The 23,469-nt window shown below is 49.7% G+C and overlaps 2 protein-coding genes across 2 annotated transcripts in view; both read right to left on the bottom strand.

The window, feature by feature from the left end:
* The window catches only part of znf576.2 (zinc finger protein 576, tandem duplicate 2), a 104,702-nt gene that overhangs the window by 53,048 nt on the left and 28,185 nt on the right, over positions 1-23,469 (bottom strand). The window lies entirely within an intron of this gene.
* znf576.1 (zinc finger protein 576, tandem duplicate 1) overlaps positions 1-23,469 on the bottom strand; it is a gene marked incomplete at both ends in the record, with an annotated part of 62,960 nt that overhangs the window by 26,478 nt on the left and 13,013 nt on the right. The window contains 8 exons of the mRNA XM_083761296.1: positions 631-916; positions 1,789-2,124; positions 2,637-2,812; positions 6,078-6,249; positions 6,612-8,661; positions 10,012-10,224; positions 17,674-17,846; positions 18,765-19,080. Of these exons, the coding sequence (XP_083617422.1) occupies positions 631-916; positions 1,789-2,124; positions 2,637-2,812; positions 6,078-6,249; positions 6,612-8,661; positions 10,012-10,224; positions 17,674-17,846; positions 18,765-19,080 (3,722 nt within the window). The remainder of the gene's footprint in view (positions 1-630; positions 917-1,788; positions 2,125-2,636; positions 2,813-6,077; positions 6,250-6,611; positions 8,662-10,011; positions 10,225-17,673; positions 17,847-18,764; positions 19,081-23,469) is intronic.

Here is a 23,469-nt window from a genome sequence, read left to right as displayed (position 1 = left end):
TAGGCCTAAGGCCGATTCTAAAAACGTCTCTAAATCCTGACCTAAGGTTTCTGAAAAACTTCAAATATTTATATAGCAGCATCAAAAAAAAATTATACTGTACATACGTACGGAACCCGAATATGGGTTCCCGGCCTGAGGGGGTAAGATACCAATAGGGCAGGGTTCCCCAATTAATTTTCCTCAAGGGCCATATTTTGACTAGCGTACCAGGCTGGGGGCCGAGTCTGCACGCGCGAGGTCGAGGTCTTGCCCTGAAAATTCATTTTCAGGGCAAGACCCCATTTGAAAAGGGTGCCCAGTTTGACATGCATAGGCTACTGACCCCCATTTAATGCCATTTATATCTGGGACCCTTTAAAAAAAAAGAAAAAAAAAAACATTTTTTTTGTGGAAATTCTTTCATGGGCCACAAGGGGGCGCTCTGTGGGCCGCAAATGGCCCGCGGGCCGCCTATTGGGGAACCCTGCAATAGGGGTTCCCGCCCAGAATGGGTTAAATAAATAATTTAAGAAATGCCTATGGGAAAAATGCATTGGGATTCATTTCCTGGGCCACTCGTCGTTCTGAAAGGGGGGCGGGACCACGGCGCTCTATAGGGGGCGCTCTAGAGGCCTGAATCCACCGTACCTGGAGCAGCCGTGTTCCGCCACAGACGGCTCTTCCTCCCTCTCGTTTTGATCGCCCACGGTGACCACGTCCACCTCCAGCAGCAGGTCGTCCTTCACGTCGTCTTCCTCGGCGCCGTCGTGGTGGTGGACCGCCTCGGGGCCCGCGGGTCGGGCCGGCATCGAACCGTCCTCGGGGCCGTCTCGCCCGCTATTCCTCCGACGCCCCGCTCTGCCCTCTTCCCCCCCGCCGCCCGGGAGAGGCCGCGGAGGCGATGATCCCACGGTCTGGATGTGATTCAGAGAGCCTGGAGAGAGAGAGAGAGGACGGTCTACTACTCAGTCTTACAATCCAAAGTTACTTGAGATTATCGCTAATTATTTTTCGTCATAATCGTTTCCATGTTGAAAGATTTTCATAGATTTTTTTTTTTATAAAGCTGAAAAAACAACAGATCTACAAGCTTACACCGCGCAGCTTACAAAGCGTCGTAAAGCATTTTTAAGTATAAAAATAATGAATAGTAAGTATAATTAGTAAGTAATAATTTATTTTATATTTGTCATATCTGCCCCAGGCAAACAGAAATGGACCTGTAATTAAATCACTGTAATTAAATGAAATTATCTGGCCCTGTAATTAAATCACAATTATCTGTAATTAAATCACAATTATCTGGACCTGTAATTAAATCACAATTAACTGTAATTAAATCACAATGATATGGACCTGTAATTAAATCACAATTATCTGTAATTCAATCACAATTGTCTGTAATTAAATTAAATCACAATTATATGTAATTAAGTCACAATTATCTGTAATTAAATCACAATTATCTGTAATTAAATCACAATTATCTGGACCTGTAATTAAATCACAATTATCTGTAATTAAATCACAATTATCTGGACCTGTAATTAAATCACAATTATCTGTAATTCAATCACAATGATATGGACCTGTAATTAAATCACAATTATCTGTAATTCAATCACAATTGTCTGTAATTAAATTAAATCACAATTATATGTAATTAAGTCACAATTATCTGTAATTAAATCACAATTATCTGTAATTAAATCACAATTATCTGGACCTGTAATTAAATCACAATTATCTGTAATTAAATCAATCATTAAAGTCAGCCTGAATGTGTTAACCGTTGCCACCGTTTACCTGGAGAGAGAGCGGGCGGGGGGGTGAGGCTCTGGAGGCCCCGGCGGCCCTGGGCCGCGGCTACGCTAACGGCTAACGGGTGTCCGCCTCCGCCCTGGGCCGCGGCTACGCTAACGGCTAACGGGTGTCCGCCTCCGCCCTGGGCCGCGGCTACGCTAACGGCTAACGGGTGTCCTCCTCCGTCGGCGCCCGGGACGGCGCTCAGCGAGGGCGACACGTTGAGGTCGGGGAAGGAGACCACGCCCCCGACGCCCGCCGAACCCGCCTCGCCCGCATCCGCCTCCGACGTGTCCCAGTCCGAAGCGGCCGCGTTCATCGCGCCGTCGGCGCCCCCGTCTGGAGACAAGAGGACATGACATTGTAGACTTGTAGCATTTTTTATGTAGAGATAGCACTATAAAGTATATACATGCATAGTTCCATTATATTGATATTCCACGGTTACGTTTTTAGCTTACGTATGTTTCACGATAACTACTTTTTATGTATGTTTTTTTGTTCTTGCTTAATGTAAATCGTTCTGTATTAAGAGCGTCTGCTAAATGCCTAAATTGTTGGGTGGAGTTATTTTTGAGCAAAGGCTCCATTAGTCATAGTTTTATTTTATTTTAGGAATAAATTGGAGGGGGGCAGAGAGAGAGAGGGAGAGATAACAGATCTACCACCTCAAAATATTAAATACAAGGCATAAATCTGTATTGTTCAGAATGGACAAAGATTATTCTAACTTTTTACATTTCACAATGAGATCACATTGACATCGGTAATATCGGTAATATCGTAATATCGGCCCAAAATGTCTCATCGGCACATCCCTAAAAATGAAACCAAACAGAAGAGCAGCCGACCTGACGCGGCGGCGGGAGCCGGACATAGATGCATGTGAGAGGACAGTCCCTCGAAGACGTTCCCGTTGGTGTAGGTGAGACCAGGACTCTCCACCACGTGCATGCTGGCCTTGTGGAGCTGCAGGGTGGACACCTCGGAGAACCTCTCCCCGCACTCCTTACACTCCAGAGAATGCCTGGGAGACACAGAGGACAGGAGGTGGAGACACAGAGGACAGGAGGTGGAGACACAGAGGACAGGAGGTGGAGACACAGAGGACAGGAGGTGGAGACACAGGGGACAGGAGGTGGAGACACAGAGGACAGGAGGTGGAGACACAGAGGACAGGAGGTGGAGACACAGGGGACAGGAGGTGGAGACACAGAGGACAGGAGGTGGAGACACAGAGGACAGGAGGTGGAGACACAGAGGACAGGAGGTGGAGACACAGAGGACAGGAGGTGGAGACACAGGGGACAGGAGGTGGAGACACAGAGGACAGGAGGTGGAGACACAGAGGACAGGAGGTGGAGACACAGGGGACAGGAGGTGGAGACACAGAGGACAGGAGGTGGAGACACAGAGGACAGGAGGTGGAGACACAGAGGACAGGAGGTGGAGACACAGGGGACAGGAGGTGGAGACACAGAGGACAGGAGGTGGAGACACAGAGGACAGGAGGTGGAGACACAGAGGACAGGAGATGGAGACACAGAGGACAGGAGGTGGAGACACAGAGGACAGGAGGTGGAGACACAGAGGACAGGAGGTGGAGACACAGAGGACAGGAGGTGCAGACACAGAGGACAGGAGGTGGAGACACAGAGGACAGGAGGTGAAGACACAGAGGACAGGAGGTGGAGACACAGAGGACAGGAGGTGGAGACACAGAGGACAGGAGGTGGAGACACAGAGGACAGGAGGTGAAGACACAGGGGACAGGAGGTGGAGACACAGAGGACAGGAGGTGAAGACACAGAGGACAGGAGGTGAAGACACAGGGGACAGGAGGTGAAGACACAGGGGACAGGAGGTGAAGACACAGAGGACAGGAGGTGGAGACACAGAGGACAGGAGGTGGAGACACAGAGGACAGGAGGTGGAGACACAGGGGACAGGAGGTGGAGACACAGGGGACAGGAGGTGGAGACACAGAGGACAGGAGGTGGAGACACAGAGGACAGGAGGTGGAGACACAGAGGACAGGAGGTGGAGACACAGAGGACAGGAGGTGGAGACACAGAGGACAGGAGGTGGAGACACAGAGGACAGGAGGTGGAGACACAGAGGACAGGAGGTGGAGACACAGAGGACAGGAGGTGGAGACACAGAGGACAGGAGGTGGAGACACAGAGGACAGGAGGTGAAGACACAGAGGACAGCAGGTGGAGACACAGAGGACAGGAGGTGAAGACACAGAGGACAGGAGGTGGAGACACAGAGGACAGGAGGTGGAGACACAGAGGACAGGAGGTGAAGACACAGAGGACAGGAGGTGGAGACACAGAGGACAGGAGGTGGAGACACAGAGGACAGGAGGTGGAGACACAGAGGACAGGAGGTGGAGACACAGAGGACAGGAGGTGGAGACACAGAGGACAGGAGGTGGAGACACAGAGGACAGGAGGTGGAGACACAGAGGACAGGAGGTGGAGACACAGAGGACAGGAGGTGGAGACACAGAGGACAGGAGGTGGAGACACAGAGGACAGGAGGTGGAGACACAGAGGACAGGAGGTGGAGACACAGAGGACAGGAGGTGGAGACACAGAGGACAGGAGGTGGAGACACAGAGGACAGGAGGTGGAGACACAGAGGACAGGAGGTGGAGACACAGAGGACAGGAGGTGGAGACACAGAGGACAGGAGGTGGAGACACAGAGGACAGGAGGTGGAGACACAGAGGACAGGAGGTGGAGACACAGAGGACAGGAGGTGGAGACACAGAGGACAGGAGGTGGAGACACAGGGGACAGGAGGTGAAGACACAGAGGACAGGAGGTGAAGACACAGAGGACAGGAGGTGGAGACACAGAGGACAGGAGGTGGAGACACAGGGGACAGGAGGTGGAGACACAGGAGACAGCAGGTGGAGACACAGAGGACAGGAGGTGGAGACACAGAGGACAGGAGGTGGAGACACAGAGGACAGGAGGTGGAGACACAGAGGACAGGAGGTGGAGACACAGAGGACAGGAGGTGGAGACACAGAGGACAGGAGGTGAAGACACAGAGGACAGGAGGTGGAGACACAGAGGACAGGAGGTGGAGACACAGAGGACAGGAGGTGGAGACACAGAGGACAGGAGGTGGAGACACAGAGGACAGGAGGTGAAGACACAGAGGACAGGAGGTGAAGACACAGGGGACAGGAGGTGGAGACACAGAGGACAGGAGGTGGAGACACAGAGGACAGGAGGTGGAGACACAGAGGACAGGAGGTGGAGACACAGAGGACAGGAGGTGGAGACACAGAGGACAGGAGGTGGAGACACAGGGGACAGGAGGTGAAGACACAGAGGACAGGAGGTGAAGACACAGAGGACAGGAGGTGGAGACACAGAGGACAGGAGGTGGAGACACAGAGGACAGGAGGTGGAGACACAGGGGACAGGAGGTGGAGACACAGAGGACAGGAGGTGGAGACACAGGGGACAGGAGGTGGAGACACAGAGGACAGGAGGTGGAGACACAGAGGACAGGAGGTGAAGACACAGAGGACAGGAGGTGGAGACACAGAGGACAGGAGGTGAAGACACAGAGGACAGGAGGTGAAGACACAGAGGACAGGAGGTGAAGACACAGAGGACAGCAGGTGGAGACACAGAGGACAGGAGGTGGAGACACAGAGGACAGGAGGTGGAGACACAGAGGACAGGAGGTGGAGACACAGAGGACAGGAGGTGGAGACACAGAGGACAGGAGGTGGAGACACAGGAGACAGCAGGTGGAGACACAGGAGACAGCAGGTGGAGACACAGGAGCTCATCAGCGATGGTGGTGAATGTAAAACCATGATGTAAATAAAATGAATTGTGACAGGCGGCAGGCGCGGCAGCAGCGTTTATGTAGCCTAATGTATTATAACATATATAACCATCCCGTGGCGCGCTCTGCCCGCATGCTCTGGGCTGCCTGTCAGCCTGTCTGTGAAAGCAGGCAGGCAGCAGGTTGTGTGAAGGGGGATCTGCCCGGTTCTTCTTCTTGTACGTGGGTGAGTGGTCTATGTGGCAGCCCGTTACCGCCACCTAGCGACATTATAGCGTTTTCATAAAGTGTGCGTTCTCGTGTAAAGGGTCAATAAAAAAATAAGAACGTCCCAAGCAGATTAAGTCTGGCCCCTCTCAATGCATATTGCACCCCTATTTCTATCGAATCATTTTTCGATCAATAGTGTGCCGTTAAAAATGGCGATGCGTGTATCCATGAAATGGGTCTTTTTGGCCGACCCCTAGTGGTACCTGGAGGTGATGACGCCCTCCGTCTCCACGTTGGGGTTTCTGCGCTTCCTGGCCGCCTTGGGCTTAGGAGCGGGGCTTAATTGGGCCATGGGCGTGGCCACGGGACGGGAGGCCAACAGGGTCAGTCGCTTCTGGTTCTTTTTGGGCCGGCCTCCTTTCCCCTTCCCTCTGCCTGGAAACGGAAGAGACGTCAAAACCCAAAATAAAAATTTATACAAATCTTTTGAAAATAGCAGATCTACAAGCTCACAATGTGTCACACTTGTGAGCTTGTAGATCTGCTATTTTCAAATGGTCAAAATGTATATACTGTATCTTCAGCCAGTCTCGCACCCCTTAATTATTTTTGGAGTGCCACTTTTTCCACTACACATTTTGAACCTAGTTATATACTTATAATCAAGTAAATGTATCTCTGAGCTGTAGTGGAATATAAAAAGCATGAAAAGAATTGTTTAAGTATACCTAAAAAAATTAACTTAGATGCGGTTCTTGAGCAAAGCGTTCTTATATTAGTTTCTTCCCACCACTGACCTGCTGCAAGCTCGTCCGGAGGCGGGTGCGTTTGTGCGTTAGTCTCGTGGGGCTCCGTCCGGGTCACGGGGTCATGGAGAGGGGCGTCCGGCGTCTCCTGGGGCTCCGTGGGGGTCACGGGGTCATGGAGAGGGGCGTCCGACGTCCCGCACGCTGCCTTTGAAGGATCCAGCTTGTAAACCTTGAGCAGAGGTTGCTTGTGGCCTCGGAGAAGGAGCAGGGCGTCTCGCTTTATCTGCTGGTCTGCGGACGACGCCGGGCTCGTCTCCGACGCCAGGCTCGTCTCCGACCCGGCCTCCGTCTCCTCCTCGCGGCGCCGGTTTCCCTTCGGACCCTTCTTCGTCGGCTTTGCGTCTCGGGTTTTCCTGGCCTTTGTTTTCCTCGGTTGCTTCTTAACCGCGCCCGCGGTGTCTGCGCTTTCTTCCTGGACCGTTTGGTCCGTCGTGCAGTCGCCATTGGCCAAATCCTTCTGCGGCGTTCTCTGTCGTTTCTTCTTCTTGACCGCTGGAATGTCCGCGCTCTCCACTGGACTCCGTTCGTCCACGGCGGCGTCACTGATCCACTCTTTTTGCACGTTCTTCTGTTGCTTCTTCTTCTTGACCGCTGGAGAGTCCGCGCTTTCTTCTGGAGTTATTTGCTCCGTTTCGCCCTCACCGATCCAATCTTTTTGCACGGCTTTCTGTTGCTTTTTCTTCTTCACTACTGGACTGTGAGTGCTTTCTCCTTGACTTATTCGTTCCGTTTCGTCCTCACCGATTGAATCTTTTTGTCTCTTCAATTTCTTAGTTATTGAATCCTCTTTCATTTGCTCCAGCTGTGAATCGTGCTCCGACAACAAGGCCTTTTTGGTTTTCCCTCCCTTCTTTTTGAGAGCGGCCTTTTTCTCCGACGGTTCAGGCGACATATCCTCCCCAGGGGCCCCGGGCCCCTTCTTCCGCTTCTCCTTCTTTTTGGGGCCAAACTTAACGACCAGGACGGACTTCTTGGTTCTCTGCCGTTTGATAGGCTGCTCACTGAGCCAGTAGTAGTCGCTGTACATGGGTCCAGCCAGCTGGGTCTTTCTTTTACGCACCTTCACCAGTTCCTGAGCCGACATGACGTTGACAGGCGCGACCGAGGCCTGGTGGTCCGCCTGCTTGGCCTGCGTTGGTTTTTCAGCCTCTGCTAGTTCAGACAGTTTGTGCGACTGCTCCTGCCTTCCCCCGCTGTCCAGCAGTTCTTTCACAGACGTTTCGACGTGGTTTATCTTGCGCGATTCTTCTTCCAGCGGAACGCTCTCCTTCGCAGAGGCCACGCGATCGATTCTCTCCGATGGCATCTTAGAACCCGCTGAGTCGAGATTCTGCATTTCAGGGTTGGTTTGGGATTCTCCTGCGAGGTTCAGTGTCGTCTCCGCTTGGTGAGATTCCCCGGGGAGGTTTGGCATCAACGTCCTTGCTTCGGGATGAGTTTGGGATTCCCCAGAGAGGTTTGGCATCAACGTCCCTGCTTCGGGATGAGTTTGGGAGTCCCCAGAGAGGTTTGGCATCGACGTCATTGCTTCGGGATGAGTTTGGGAGTCCCCGGGGAGGTTGGGTGTCTCCGCTGTCATGAAGGTGCAGGTGGAGAGGTCCTGCTGGTCCAGGTCCAGCTGAATGGTAGGGATGAGAGGCGGTGGGACCGACGCCGGGCTCTCCTCGGGACCCGTCCCGCCCCGGTGGCCGTCCTCCAGTTCGTCGGTGGGTATCAACGAGGCGGCGGCTTCGGGAGGGACGCGGTGGAACGGTGCCGTGGGCGTGAGCACAGAGGTCAGCTCTAAGATGACCGTCTGCTCGGGGTCGGCAGCATGGCGCCGACCCGCCGCGTCCAGCGGAGCCGACCCGGCGCCCGGCTGCCCCAGGAGCATCAGCTCCGACGGCTCCGAGACGAGCGCCGTCAGCCGAAACGCAGGGTTGATGAGCTGGCCGTCCGGCGTTATGGGCTCCAGGATGATGGTGTGCTCTAGAGACGGGTCGCACGGGTCCCGGCCCGGTTCCGGTCCCATCGCCATCGTTCCAGACAGCTCGGTCACCTGTAGGGACGATTATTGTGGCAAAAGTTGAAATCACGCCAAGCGATATCATCCATAAACGATAATAGCAATCATCACAGTAGTTGCGACATCGATGATTGTGCAACAGGCGCTCCTAGGCTGTGGAGCGATCGGTTTTCATATCAATAAACGTTGTATTTTGGATAAAACTTTGTCCTGGGCGCTACTAATAGAAAGGACGGTGAACCACGTCCTGGGCGATTGGGGTGTTAAATGTATGTACATTTCATATTGTTTTCCCCCAAAAAAGGTTTAGTAGGCTGAAGCCAGTGAAAAGGTTTAGTAGGCTGAAGCCAGTGAAAAGGTTTAGCAGGCTGTAGCCAGTGAAAAGGTTCAGTAGGCTGAAGCCAGTGAAAAGGTTCAGTAGGCTGTAGCCAGTGAAAAGGTTTAGTAGGCTGTAGCCAGTGAAAAGGTTCAGTAGGCTGAAGCCAGTGAAAAGGTTTAGTAGGCTGTAGCCAGTGAAAAGGTTTAGTAGGCTGAAGCCAGTGAAAAGGTTTAGCAGGCTGTAGCCAGTGAAAAGGTTTAGTAGGCTGTAGCCAGTGAAAAGGTTTAGTAGGCTGAAGCCAGTGAAAAGGTTCAGTAGGCTGAAGCCAGTGAAAAGGTTTAGTAGGCTGTAGCCAGTGAAAAGGTTTAGTAGGCTGAAGCCAGTGAAAAGGTTTAGCAGGCTGTAGCCAGTGAAAAGGTTTAGTAGGCTGTAGCCAGTGAAAAGGTTTAGTAGGCTGTAGCCAGTGAAAAGGTTTAGTAGGCTGAAGCCAGTGAAAAGGTTTAGTAGGCTGAAGCCAAAGCCAGAATGGCTTATTTTGCCTATATCCTATTCCAGGAGTCGACTCTAACGGCTGCACGACTGTCCGTGGCAAGTAAACAAAACGTTCGGGCAAGTGGAGTTTGCTTCCAGGTTGCCTGACGGGCATTCTGTTTTCATTAAATATTATTGCCTATTCATGAATAGCAATGCTACCTTTTTACCACTAGCAGTTGCACTCATTCTGGTTTTCAAAAGGGACCGTCGGTATCACCACATGGCAGTTACTACAAGCGTAACCTATCATTTTCATAATGGACGGTTTACTTTTCAGGGCAAGTGGGCATGACCTTTTGGGAAAGTAAAACATGACAGTATAGTGTCAACGCCTGCTTTTCACAAACAAAGGCAAACTTAACATTGTAGTGGATGGTGGCGTTCTACGAGTATCAATTCAGCAACCAGATGGCGGTGATGGCGGTAAAATAGTTAAAGAAGAAATGATAATACAAACAAGAGGGGAAAACAAACGGAAACAAACATCCTCCCATCCTAGAGTCACCTGTGGTGGTGATGTTCACGTTTACCTGTGGCAGGGTGGTGGTGGTGATGTTCACGTTTACGGACGCTCCCTCCCTCTGTGGCGCGCTCAGAGGCGGAGCCAGCGGGGGCGTGGCCACCTGGCCCAGCACCACCACCTGGTTGACTCTGTGCACGTTCCCCATGGACTGGATGAGCCTGCAGATGAGAGCCGTGTCCATCTGGGAGTCCACCTTCTGGAGAGGACCCATGGACTCTACCTAGAGGATACCACAATGAGTTAAACCTTCTGGAGAGGACCCATGGGCTCTACCTAGAGACATGATACCACAATGAGTTAAACCTTCTGGAGAGGACCCATGGACTCTACCTAGAGACATGATACCACAATGAGTTAAACCTTCTGGAGAGGACCCATGGACTCTACCTAGAGACATGATACCACAATGAGTTAAACCTTCTGGAGAGGACCCATGGACTCTACCTAGAGACATGATACCACAATGAGTTAAACCTTCTGGAGAGGACCCATGGACTCTACCTAGAGACATGATACCACAATGAGTTAAACCTTCTGGAGAGGACCCATGGACTCTACCTAGAGACATGATACCACAATGAGTTAAACCTTCTGGAGAGGACCCATGGACTCTACCTAGAGACATGATACCACAATGAGTTAAACCTTCTGGAGAGGACCCATGGACTCTACCTAGAGACATGATACCACAATGAGTTAAACCTTCTGGAGAGGACCCATGGACTCTACCTAGAGACATGATACCACAATGAGTTAAACCTTCTGGAGAGGACCCATGGACTCTACCTAGAGACATGATACCACAATGAGTTAAACCTTCTGGAGAGGACCCATGGACTCTACCTAGAGACATGATACCACAATGAGTTAAACCTTCTGGAGAGGACCCATGGACTCTACCTAGAGACATGATACCACAATGAGTTAAACCTTCTGGAGAGGACCCATGGACTCTACCTAGAGACATGATACCACAATGAGTTAAACCTTCTGGAGAGGACCCATGGACTCTACCTAGAGACATGATACCACAATGAGTTAAACCTTCTGGAGAGGACCCATGGACTCTACCTAGAGACATGATACCACAATGAGTTAAACCTTCTGGAGAGGACCCATGGACTCTACCTAGAGACATGATACCACAATGAGTTAAACCTTCTGGAGAGGACCCATGGACTCTACCTAGAGACATGATACCACAATGAGTTAAACCTTCTGGAGAGGACCCATGGACTCTACCTAGAGACATGATACCACAATGAGTTAAACCTTCTGGAGAGGACCCATGGACTCTACCTAGAGGATACCACAATGAGTTAAACCTTCTGGAGAGGACCCATGGACTCTACCTAGAGGATACCACAATGAGTTAAACCTTCTGGAGAGGACCCATGGACTCTACCTAGAGGAGACCACAATGAGTTAAACCTTCTGGAGAGGACCCATGGACTCTACCTAGAGACATGATACCACAATGAGTTAAACCTTCTGGAGAGGACCCATGGACTCTACCTAGAGACATGATACCACAATGAGTTAAACCTTCTGGAGAGGACCCATGGACTCTACCTAGAGACATGATACCACAATGAGTTAAACCTTCTGGAGAGGACCCATGGACTCTACCTAGAGACATGATACCACAATGAGTTAAACCTTCTGGAGAGGACCCATGGACTCTACCTAGAGACATGATACCACAATGAGTTAAACCTTCTGGAGAGGACCCATGGACTCTACCTAGAGGATACCACAATGAGTTAAACCTTCTGGAGAGGACCCATGGACTCTACCTAGAGACATGATACCACAATGAGTTAAACCTTCTGGAGAGGACCCATGGACTCTACCTAGAGGATACCACAAGGAGTTAAACCTTCTGGAGAGGACCCATGGACTCTACCTAGAGGATACCACAATGAGTTAAACCTTCTGGAGAGGACCCATGGACTCTACCTAGAGACATGATACCACAATGAGTTAAACCTTCTGGAGAGGACCCATGGACTCTACCTAGAGGATACCACAATGAGTTAAACCTTCTGGAGAGGACCCATGGACTCTACCTAGAGACATGATACCACAATGAGTTAAACCTTCTGGAGAGGACCCATGGACTCTACCTAGAGACATGATACCACAATGAGTTAAACCTTCTGGAGAGGACCCATGGACTCTACCTAGAGACATGATACCACAATGAGTTAAACCTTCTGGAGAGGACCCATGGACTCTACCTAGAGACATGATACCACAATGAGTTAAACCTTCTGGAGAGGACCCATGGACTCTACCTAGAGGATACCACAATGAGTTAAACCTTCTGGAGAGGACCCATGGACTCTACCTAGAGACATGATACCACAATGAGTTAAACCTTCTGGAGAGGACCCATGGACTCTACCTAGAGACATGATACCACAAGGAGTTAAACCTTCTGGAGAGGACCCATGGACTCTACCTAGAGACATGATACCACAAGGAGTTAAACCTTCTGGAGAGGACCCATGGACTCTACCTAGAGACATGATACCACAATGAGTTAAACCTTCTGGAGAGGACCCATGGACTCTACCTAGAGACATGATACCACAATGAGTTAAACCTTCTGGAGAGGACCCATGGACTCTACCTAGAGACATGATACCACAATGAGTTAAACCTTCTGGAGAGGACCCATGGACTCTACCTAGAGACATGATACCACAATGAGTTAAACCTTCTGGAGAGGACCCATGGACTCTACCTAGAGACATGATACCACAATGAGTTAAACCTTCTGGAGAGGACCCATGGACTCTACCTAGAGGATACCACAATGAGTTAAACCTTCTGGAGAGGACCCATGGACTCTACCTAGAGGATACCACAATGAGTTAAACCTTCTGGAGAGGACCCATGGACTCTACCTAGAGGAGACCACAATGAGTTAAACCTTCTGGAGAGGACCCATGGACTCTACCTAGAGACATGATACCACAATGAGTTAAACCTTCTGGAGAGGACCCATGGACTCTACCTAGAGGATACCACAATGAGTTAAACCTTCTGGAGAGGACCCATGGACTCTACCTAGAGACATGATACCACAATGAGTTAAACCTTCTGGAGAGGACCCATGGACACTACCTAGAGACATGATACCACAATGAGTTAAACCTTCTGGAGAGGACCCATGGACTCTACCTAGAGGATACCACAAGGAGTTAAACCTTCTGGAGAGGACCCATGGACTCTACCTAGAGGATACCACAATGAGTTAAACCTTCTGGAGAGGACCCATGGACTCTACCTAGAGACATGATACCACAATGAGTTAAACCTTCTGGAGAGGACCCATGGACTCTACCTAGAGACATGATACCACAATGAGTTAAACCTTCTGGAGAGGACCCATGGACTCTACCTAGAGGATACCACAATGAGTTAAACCTTCTGGAGAGGACCCATGGACTCTACCTAGAGACATGATACCACAATGAGTTAAACCTTCTGGAGAGGACCCATGGACTCTACCTAGAGACATGATACCACAATGAGTTAAACCTTCTGGAGAGGACCCATGGACTCTACCTAGAGACATGATACCACAATGAGTTAAACCTTCTGGAGAGGACCCATGGACTCTACCTAGAGACATGATACCACAATGAGTTAAACCTTCTGGAGAGGACCCATGGACTCTACCTAGAGGATACCACAATGAGTTAAACCTTCTGGAGAGGACCCATGGACACTACCTAGAGACATGATACCACAATGAGTTAAACCTTCTGGAGAGGACCCATGGACTCTACCTAGAGACATGATACCACAATGAGTTAAACCTTCTGGAGAGGACCCATGGACTCTACCTAGAGACATGATACCACAATGAGTTAAACCTTCTGGAGAGGACCCATGGACTCTACCTGGAGACATGATACCACAATGAGTTAAACCTTCTGGAGAGGACCCATGGACTCTACCTAGAGACATGATACCACAATGAGTTAAACCTTCTGGAGAGGACCCATGGACTCTACCTAGAGACATGATACCACAATGAGTTAAACCTTCTGGAGAGGACCCATGGACTCTACCTAGAGACATGATACCACAATGAGTTAAACCTTCTGGAGAGGACCCATGGACTCTACCTAGAGACATGATACCACAATGAGTTAAACCTTCTGGAGAGGACCCATGGACTCTACCTAGAGACATGATACCACAATGAGTTAAACCTTCTGGAGAGGACCCATGGACTCTACCTAGAGACATGATACCACAATGAGTTAAACCTTCTGGAGAGGACCCATGGACTCTACCTAGAGACATGATACCACAATGAGTTAAACCTTCTGGAGAGGACCCATGGACTCTACCTAGAGACATGATACCACAATGAGTTAAACCTTCTGGAGAGGACCCATGGACTCTACCTAGAGACATGATACCACAATGAGTTAAACCTTCTGGAGAGGACCCATGGACTCTACCTAGAGACATGATACCACAATGAGTTAAACCTTCTGGAGAGGACCCATGGACTCTACCTAGAGACATGATACCACAATGAGTTAAACCTTCTGGAGAGGACCCATGGACTCTACCTAGAGACATGATACCACAATGAGTTAAACCTTCTGGAGAGGACCCATGGACTCTACCTAGAGACATGATACCACAATGAGTTAAACCTTCTGGAGAGGACCCATGGACTCTACCTAGAGATATTATTTAGGGCTGTCAAAGTTAACGCACTATTAACTAGTTAACTCACAATCCTTTTAACGGCACTAATTTTTTTAATGTGCAATTAACGCACTGTGAAGTTTGACAGAATGGTTGAGAGACGCATGCATGTGAATGCAGGCAGTCAGTGAGCCCCGCCTCTCTCCCCCTCTCTCTCTCTCCCAGTGAGTCTACACAATTAGAAAACTTAGAAAACATGTTATTTTGATCAACATGGCCTGTTATCTCTCGGAATGGTACCATTGGCCAACATCAATACAGTTCTTTAGTTTGGGTCTGGAAGGCTAAATGTCATCAAATGGTGTTTCCGTGGCTCAAATGCAGAATAAAGAATGGGCCTTGATATGAAAAATCTTGAAAACCACTGATTTAAGGTATATTTAGAACGGATAAAAAATATGCGATTAATTTGCGATTAATCACAGTTAACTATGGACAATCATGCGATTAATCAGATTAAATATTTGAATCGATTGACAGCCCTAATAATATTACAATGAGAATAGTCAAGACCCATGGACTCTACCTAGAGATATGATATCATTTAATATCAGGACCCATGGACTCTACCTAGAGATATGATACCACAATGAGTTAAACCTTCTGGAGAGGACCCATGGGCTCTACCTAGAGACATGATACCACAATGAGTTAAACCTTCTGGAGAGGACCCATGGGCTCTACCTAGAGATATGATTACAATGAGAAGACCCATGGACTCTACCTAGAGATATGATACCACAATGAGTTAAACCTTCTGGAGAGGACCCATGGACTCTACCTAGAGGATACCACAATGAGTTAAACCTTCTGGAGGACCCATGGACTCAACGCCTGGTTCCCGGTCGGCTACCCGCCCCTCTAGACCAGAAACCACGCTGGCTGGGCCAGGCTACCCGCCCCTCTAGACCAGAAGCCACGCTGGCTGGGCCAGGCTACCTGCCCCTCTAGACCAGAAGCCACGCTGGCTGGGCCAGGCTACCCGCCCCTCTAGACCAGAACCCACGCTGGCTGGGCCAGGCTACCCGCCCCTCTAGACCAGAACCCACGCTGGCTGGGCCAGGCTACCCGCCCCTCTAGACCAGCTACCCGCCCCTCTACACCAGAAGCCACGCTGGCTGGGCCAGGCTACCTGCCCCTCTAGACCAGCGGTTCCCAACGTGGGGTCCGCGGACCCCTAGGGGTACGCGACGCATAGCCAGGGGGTACCCAAGCCCCCTCAAAAAAAAAAAAAAAGGGGGCTTGTGAATCATGGTGTGTGTGTGTGTGATATGAAATGTCCAGTACCCCCCCAGTGCCTCCCCAAGTGCCACCCCAGTGTCTTCCCTGCAGTGTCTGCCCAGTGCCTCCCCAGTGTCTGCCCAGTAAATGGTAAATAAATTTGGCTGCAGTTTCTCCCCAGTGCCTCCCCAGTGCCTTCCCAGTGCCTCCTGCAGTGTCCCCTCAGTGCTTCCCCAGTGCCTCCCCAGTGCCTCCCCAGTGTCCCCCTGAGTGCCTCCCCAGTGTCTCCCCAGTGTCTCCCCAGTGCCTCCCCAGTGCCTCCCCAGTGTCTCCCCAGTGTCCCCCTGAGTGCCTCCCCATGCTCCCCAGTGTCCCCCTGAGTGCCTCCCCATGCTCCCCAGTGTCTCCCCAGTGTCTCCCCAGTGCCTCCCCAGTGTCTCCCCAGTGTCTCCCCAGTGCCTTCCCAGTGTCCCCCTGAGTGCCTCCCCAGTGACCAGCCGAGTGCCTCCCCATGCTCCCCAGTGTCTCCCCAGTGTCTCCCCAGTGCCTCCGCAGTGCCTTCCCAGTGCCTCCCCAGTGTCTCCCCAGTGTCTCCCCAGTGCCTCCCCAGTGCCTTCCCAGTGCCTCCCCAGTGTCTCCCCAGTGCCTCCCCAGTGTCTCCCCAGTGCCTCCCCAGTGTCTCCCCAGTGCCTCCCCAGTGTCCCCTCAGTGCCTTCCCAGTGCCTCCCCAGTGTCCACTCAGTGCCTCCCCAGTGTCCCCCTGAGTGCCTCCCCAGTGTCCCCCCCGAGTGCCTCCCCAGTGCCTCCCTGAGTGCCTCCCGAGTGTCTCCCCAGTGTCTCCCCAGTGTCTCCCCAGTGCCTCCCTGAGTGTCTCCCCAGTGTCTCCCCAGTGTCTCCCCAGTGCCTCCCCAGTGCCTGCCCAGTGTCCCCCCAGTGTCTCCAATAGCAATACAAGAGCAATAATACAAATCAATCTTAATTTATTCATCTTATTCATTAATTATTGAATCAAATTAATTAATTAATCAAAATGTTCGACGCAAGAAGGCCCCCCTGCGGCCTGCGCCCAGCACCATGCCAAAGCTTTTTCCTGCAGGAAACACTGCTTGTGGTTGTAAATATATTGTTATCTGTGTTGCGAGGATGAGGGGGTACCTGGAAAAATATCTACCGCAAAAGGGGTACCTGGTCCAAAAAAGGTTGGGAACCCCTGCTCTAGACCAGAAGCCACGCTGGCTGGGCCAGGCTACCTGCCCCTCTAGACCAGAAGCCACGCTGGCTGGGCCAGGCTACCTGCCCCTCTAGACCAGAAGCCACGCTGGCTGGGCCAGGCTACCTGCCCCTCTAGACCAGAACCCACGCTGGCTGGGCCAGGCTACCTGCCCCTCTAGACCAGAACCCACGCTGGCTGGGCCAGGCTACCCGCCCCTCTAGACCGGAACCCACGCTGGCTGGGCCAGGCTACCCGCCCCTCTAGACCAGCTACCTGCCCCTCTAGACCAGAAGCCACGCTGGCTGGGCCAGGCTACCCGCCCCTCTAGACCAGAAGCCACGCTGGCTGGGCCAGGCTACCCGCCCCTCTAGACCAGAAGCCACGCTGGCTGGGCCAGGCTACCCGCCCCTCTAGACCAGAAGCCACGCTGGCTGGGCCAGGCTACCCGCCCCTCTAGACCAGAAGCCACGCTGGCTGGGCCAGGCTACCACTAACCTGCAGCGGGGAGGGCTGGCAGATGGAGATGGGCGTTATGGTGGATGTTACCACACCGGCCCGGAGGCTCTCCTCCGCCACGGTGCCATGCTTGTTCTTCATGTGGCGACAGCGCCCCCTGGCTGTGCGGAAGACCGCCTTGCACGTGGAACTGGAACACGGGTACTTTATGGCTGGGAAGAGAAAGACAGGAGAGGACGTCGTCCGCGAGCGACCACAACATTTCACACAATATGAAAAGAGAACATATAAACCAGTAAGACGTCTGAGGGCAAGAACGCATTCCGCCTGGGTGACAGCATACTGCTGGGTGAGCGCTGGCGCTTTGAAATGGGGGGGGGGGGTCAGATCAACATATGGAATGTCAGAACAGGTCAGCTCCGTATATGGAAATCTAAGGGTTTGAGGTGAGATGTAGAGTTGCTGGCCAATATTGATGGTCTCCAAGGACGTAATGTTGATGACATCACGTGATGTCACGAGGCATGACCATATATGGGGCGTGATGAACCAACTGACGGTTGAAATGCACAATTTGTGATGACGTAACTTCCGGTTGCTTTAAAAAAACATTAAAAAGTCACACTGTACAAAACAATAACTTTGTTTTAATCCTATTCTACTCTCATATTCCTTATTTATTTATCATACTTGTGAATGGATCAAAGCAGAGATTAGTAACATATTCATTCAGAATGTAAGGGCGCATGTGTGCACGTGCACGCGTGACCGTGCATGACCGTTCACGTGCGTGTTTGAGGCGTTTACATAGTAGGCAAAGCGTTGCCGCCATATTGAAGTGATGCCGTCAGCACGACCGCTGCGCCAGTGATTAACCCATTCTGACCGGGCACCCCTGTTGGTGTCGGCATCATGTTATGCTTTAGCTATTGAAAAATAGCAGATCTACAAGCTCATATCGCGCCACCGAGTGGCGCGATACGAGCTTGTAGGTCTGCTATTTTTGAATAATCGAAGAACGACTGACATTTTCAGAATCTGATCTCAGGTCAGTAAGTTTACCTCAGTGACGTAAACCTACGTCAGTGGGGGTGAAATGTGTTCAGGGCGAGACGGCGGCGGAGTCAAACCTTTTTTCTTGGGCGGCGCGTCGCCGGGTCCCTCCGAGGCGCCGCGAGACGCCGGCGGCCGTTTCTGCAGAGCCTGGGCGTCGCCGTCCGCCTCCGTGTCCTCGTGAGACAGCTGGTGCTTCTGCAGGGCCTTGGTCTGGGCGAAGCGCGCGCCGCACTCGCGGCACACGTAGGGCGTCTCGCCCGTGTGCGTGCGGCGGTGGTACTTGAGCAGCGTCAGCGTCTTGCAGGGCTTGCCGCAGTCGCCGCAGGCGTAGCCGTCCTCGCCGAAATGCACCTTCTTGTGGAGCGTGAGCTCCGACGACTTCTTGTAGGACTGAGGGGGGGAGGGGGGAGGGGGGGAGGGGGTCAGACAGAGTCAGTGTTAATGATGCTAATGGAGGCTCTGTTCCATTCTGGTCAAACAGAGTCAGTGGCTACGTTTACATGAGCAGTTAAATCCCCTTTTCATTCCGAATAGAATTTCAATCCTATTAAAAGTTGTTATGTAAACACCTACAAAAACTTACATCCGAATGAAAACGCTCAATGCGATCTAAAAACCATTCCGATGTCACTGGCCGGATTACTCCGATGTACAATGCGATTGAAAGAAAATTGGACTCATGTATACACTAATTCGGATGTAAGTTCATTCTGGTCTTTCTGAGCATGCTCCAAGGCGCTCATATCCAAGGCGCGCCGAGGAGTTTGCACATAGAGCGCGTTATTTCGTTCCTTTTTTCAGATCCGAAATCCACAAAAAAACGTGGAGCAGCAGCAGATGACAACGATAACCCTGATCTGTGTGTGTGTGTGTTCAACGGTCTCTCTCTCTCTCTCAAAAATAAGGAGCGACCCGATACAATAATAATCAGTGTGTTGCGTGCCCTGGCCGTGCTGTAGATAAATAATAAAGTACAAATAAAAACGAGATGATCACCTTCCCAGCGGAGAAGCGGAGCCGCAGCGGTTGGGGGAAAAAAAAGACGGTAAACATATTTGCCCGTCCATATCCAACCAGCAGCCTCAAAGCTACTGCGGAATGAAATTATGGGATTTCAAAGTATCGTCTTTCGTCTGTAATATATTTGTATTGTTGAGACAGTCACAATGATGTCCAACAGATGGCGTAGTTTCACGTGAATTAACATGTATCATGTCTTCAATCACTTCTCCATATAAACACTCATTCGGAATGACCATTTCCCATGTAAACTCACGGCAAAAAACATTACATCGGATGTATTTTATTCGAAAGTATTTATTCGGAATGATCACCCTTCATGTAAACGTAGCCAATGTTAATGATCAGGGCTGCACACAACTTTTTTGGTCTAGTACTCAGAGGAGCACCTGGAGGAGTTGCTTGGTGCTCCTAAAATGTGGCGACCCGTCTCGCCGGATGGATAAAAGAGGGATGAATAACTTATAGCAAAACAATATTTATTGGATGAGTGGGGAGTCAATGGAGGGTATTGCAACTCTAGATTTAGCCCTAGAATGGCTCTTGTTGTAGATTCATCCCATTATTAAAAATATATAAATTTGCTAAAATCTAGGTCCATGTGTGGTCCAGCCCTATGGAATGCATATTATAATAAAAACAAGTTAACAACTTAAGGATAATATGATATGAGCATCAAAGCAATATTTAGATTTTGTATTATTTTGTATTTAAATAACCAATCTACTAGCTCACAACGTGTTGCGACACGTTGTGAGCTTGCAGATCAGCTATTTTTTTAACATGCGACACATCGTACGGCGAATCATACATCAGGCTTCCCTAGTTCCCTTTTGTTTTTAGATGAGGCGACGTACGTAGTCAGACAGTCAGACACACATGGCTCCTCGGTGAAAAAAATAAACAGTGTACACTACCCGACTTTACGATAATAAGGGACAGTATGTCGAGACACGGTGTTCATGTTGGGCAGCAGCAGTGCCAGTCCGCAATGCTTTAAACTCTTCCCACTCCACTATGTCGGAACTAAAACCTTAGTACCCGTAAAAAGGGCAGCGTCTAGTGAACAGATCTAATGAACAGATTTAAGGCTTCCGGTGGACGATCTCTTCAAAATAAGAGTACCCTCTAGAGTATTGAAAAAAAGTTTAATTTGCACATTAAAACTACAAATTAAGCATTTAAATGATGCTATATGATGCTATAAGACACACATTATGTTTCTGTGTAAAAATAAGTAATTAAATCATTATAATAATAATAATAAAGTTATCTAAATGGATAAATGCTATTCACTGGAGTGCATGGACTTTATAAAGTGGACACTGGACAAAAGACGGCTCCGCGAGGCAACTATCTGGACATACCCACGCGTTCGGGGAGATGTCCTGTACCACACCCCACTCTCCGCTAAGCGGGAGAGGTGTAAAATTCACAGCAGCAGACCTTCTACTGGGGTCAAGGCTGACAAAAAGTACCGTTTCCGGACCCAGAATGGACACTGGACAAAAGACGGCTCCGCGAGGCAACTATCTGGACATACCCACGCGTTCGGGGAGATGTCCTCTACCACACCCCACTCTCCGCTAAGCGGGAGAGGTGTAAAATTCACAGCAGCAGCCCTTCGACTGTGGTCAAGGCTGACAAAAAGTACCGTTTCCGGACCCAGAATGGACACTGGACAAAGAGGCCTCCGCGAGGCAACTATCTGGACATACCCACACGTTCGGGGAGATGTCCTCTACCACACCCCACTCTCCGCTAAGCGGAAGAGGTGTAAAATTCACAGCAGCAGCCCTTCTACTGTGGTCAAGGCTGACAAAAAGTACCGTTTCCGGACGCAGAATGGACACTGGACAAAGAGGCCTCCGCGAGGCAACTATCTGGACATACCCACACGTTCGGGGAGATGTCCTCTACCACACCCCACTCTCCGCTAAGCGGGAGAGGTGTAAAATTCACAGACTGTGGTCAAGGCTGACAAAAAGTACCGTTTCCGGACCCAGAATGGACACTGGACAAAAGACGGCTCCGCGAGGCAACTATCTGGACATACCCACGTGTTCGGGGAGATGTCCTCTACCACACCCCACTCTCCGCTAAGCGGGAGAGGTGTAAAATTCACAGCAGCAGCCCTTCTACTGTGGTCAAGGCTGACAAAAAGTACCGTTTCCGGACGCAGAATGGACACTGGACAAAGAGGCCTCCGCGAGGCAACTATCTGGACATACCCACACGTTCGGGGAGATGTCCTCTACCACACCCCACTCTCCGCTAAGCGGGAGAGGTGTAAAATTCACAGCAGCAGCCCTTCTACTGAGGTCAATGCTCAAAAAAGTGCTGTGCCTTGGGGCATTGACATGAAATCACTGGCCTATAACATGCATTGCAAAGTAATACTAATTATTTTTGGTAATTACTGGTGTTTGAACACTAATGTCTGCATCAATGACAATGGTAATGTCATTCACCTTTTAATTAATCATTAATCATTTGTCATTCACTGTTACACAGAAGAAGAAGAAATCATATCAATAATGATCATCACAATCAGAAATAAAATGCTCATTTTAAAGTTTCCAATTCCCTACAATATTTGTTTTTAAACATCACAATTTGTCTTAATGTGGACTGAGAAGCTACTTTAATAGTTAGTAGTTACAGATTTGATCAATTTACTGCATGTGTGTGCGCATCTGTGTTAATACAGCAAACATTATTCAAACACATGCAAAAACTACAAAGTCAATCAGTGCAAACATCACTCAAAAGTACAAAATGGTACTATAAGTGCAACGTACCTATAAGTGCATACATTACTCAAATGTATAAAAAGGTAAGACGTGCAATGTACCAATTAAGTGCAAACGTTACTCAAAAGCTTAGGTACAACATGCAATGTACCTCAATGCAAACATCACTCAAATGTATATATGGTACAACATGCAATGTACCTAAGTGCACACATCACTCAAATGTATAAAAAGGTAGCCTATAGTGCAAAGCATCACTGCAAACATAAAGTGCAAACATTGTACACACACACACACACACACACACATAAATTGATCAAAAGTTAGATGTACTTTTAAAGCAAAACCAGCTCAGTCCAAACATTTCAAACGTTTGTTTTTAGATGATCACAGTAAGCACTATTGGATTAAATCACGTGGGGACGTGTCATTTGGCGTCCCTCGCATCCTCCATTGGCGGCGAAGTTCTCCTACAACATATAAGACAGATAAAACAGAGCCTTTTAGTGCAGTGCAGTACTTAAACTATGTACTCAGAGCAATACATTTTTTCCTGTCAGCTCATACAATACACAATCTCGCTTTTCAGTCTCTGTTTGGTAAGTGTTGAGACTCACGTCAAACAAAACAGCTTTGGAAAACAAACAAGTGTAGAGACCACAGCTACTGGTATCAGTTTGTGTTATGAAATGAGGGCAACTGTCATAACACTCATATCTAAATGTGATAGCCATACCTCTACCATGAATTGCAAAGTACTGTAAGGCTAAGTATTTTTGCAGTGGACCAAATACATTAACCAGGTCTTGTTCATAGCTATGGACTGAATCCATTAGAACAACATCTAAGATTATGCCATCACCCTCCACTGTCTTTTTAGAGAAATCTACGACAATTGCTCCCCAATGAGTCTTTTGGAGGTTGACTGGCAATATTACCAACTCATAGCTCCACCAATTCACCACATTTCACATAGAAATATAAGCACCCATTTACTTTTGACTCT

This window comes from Protomyctophum parallelum (genome assembly GCF_964188405.1).
Source record: "Protomyctophum parallelum genome assembly, chromosome: 3".
NCBI lineage: Eukaryota > Metazoa > Chordata > Actinopteri > Myctophiformes > Myctophidae > Protomyctophum > Protomyctophum parallelum.
This window is presented reverse-complemented; position numbering and strand designations above follow the sequence as displayed.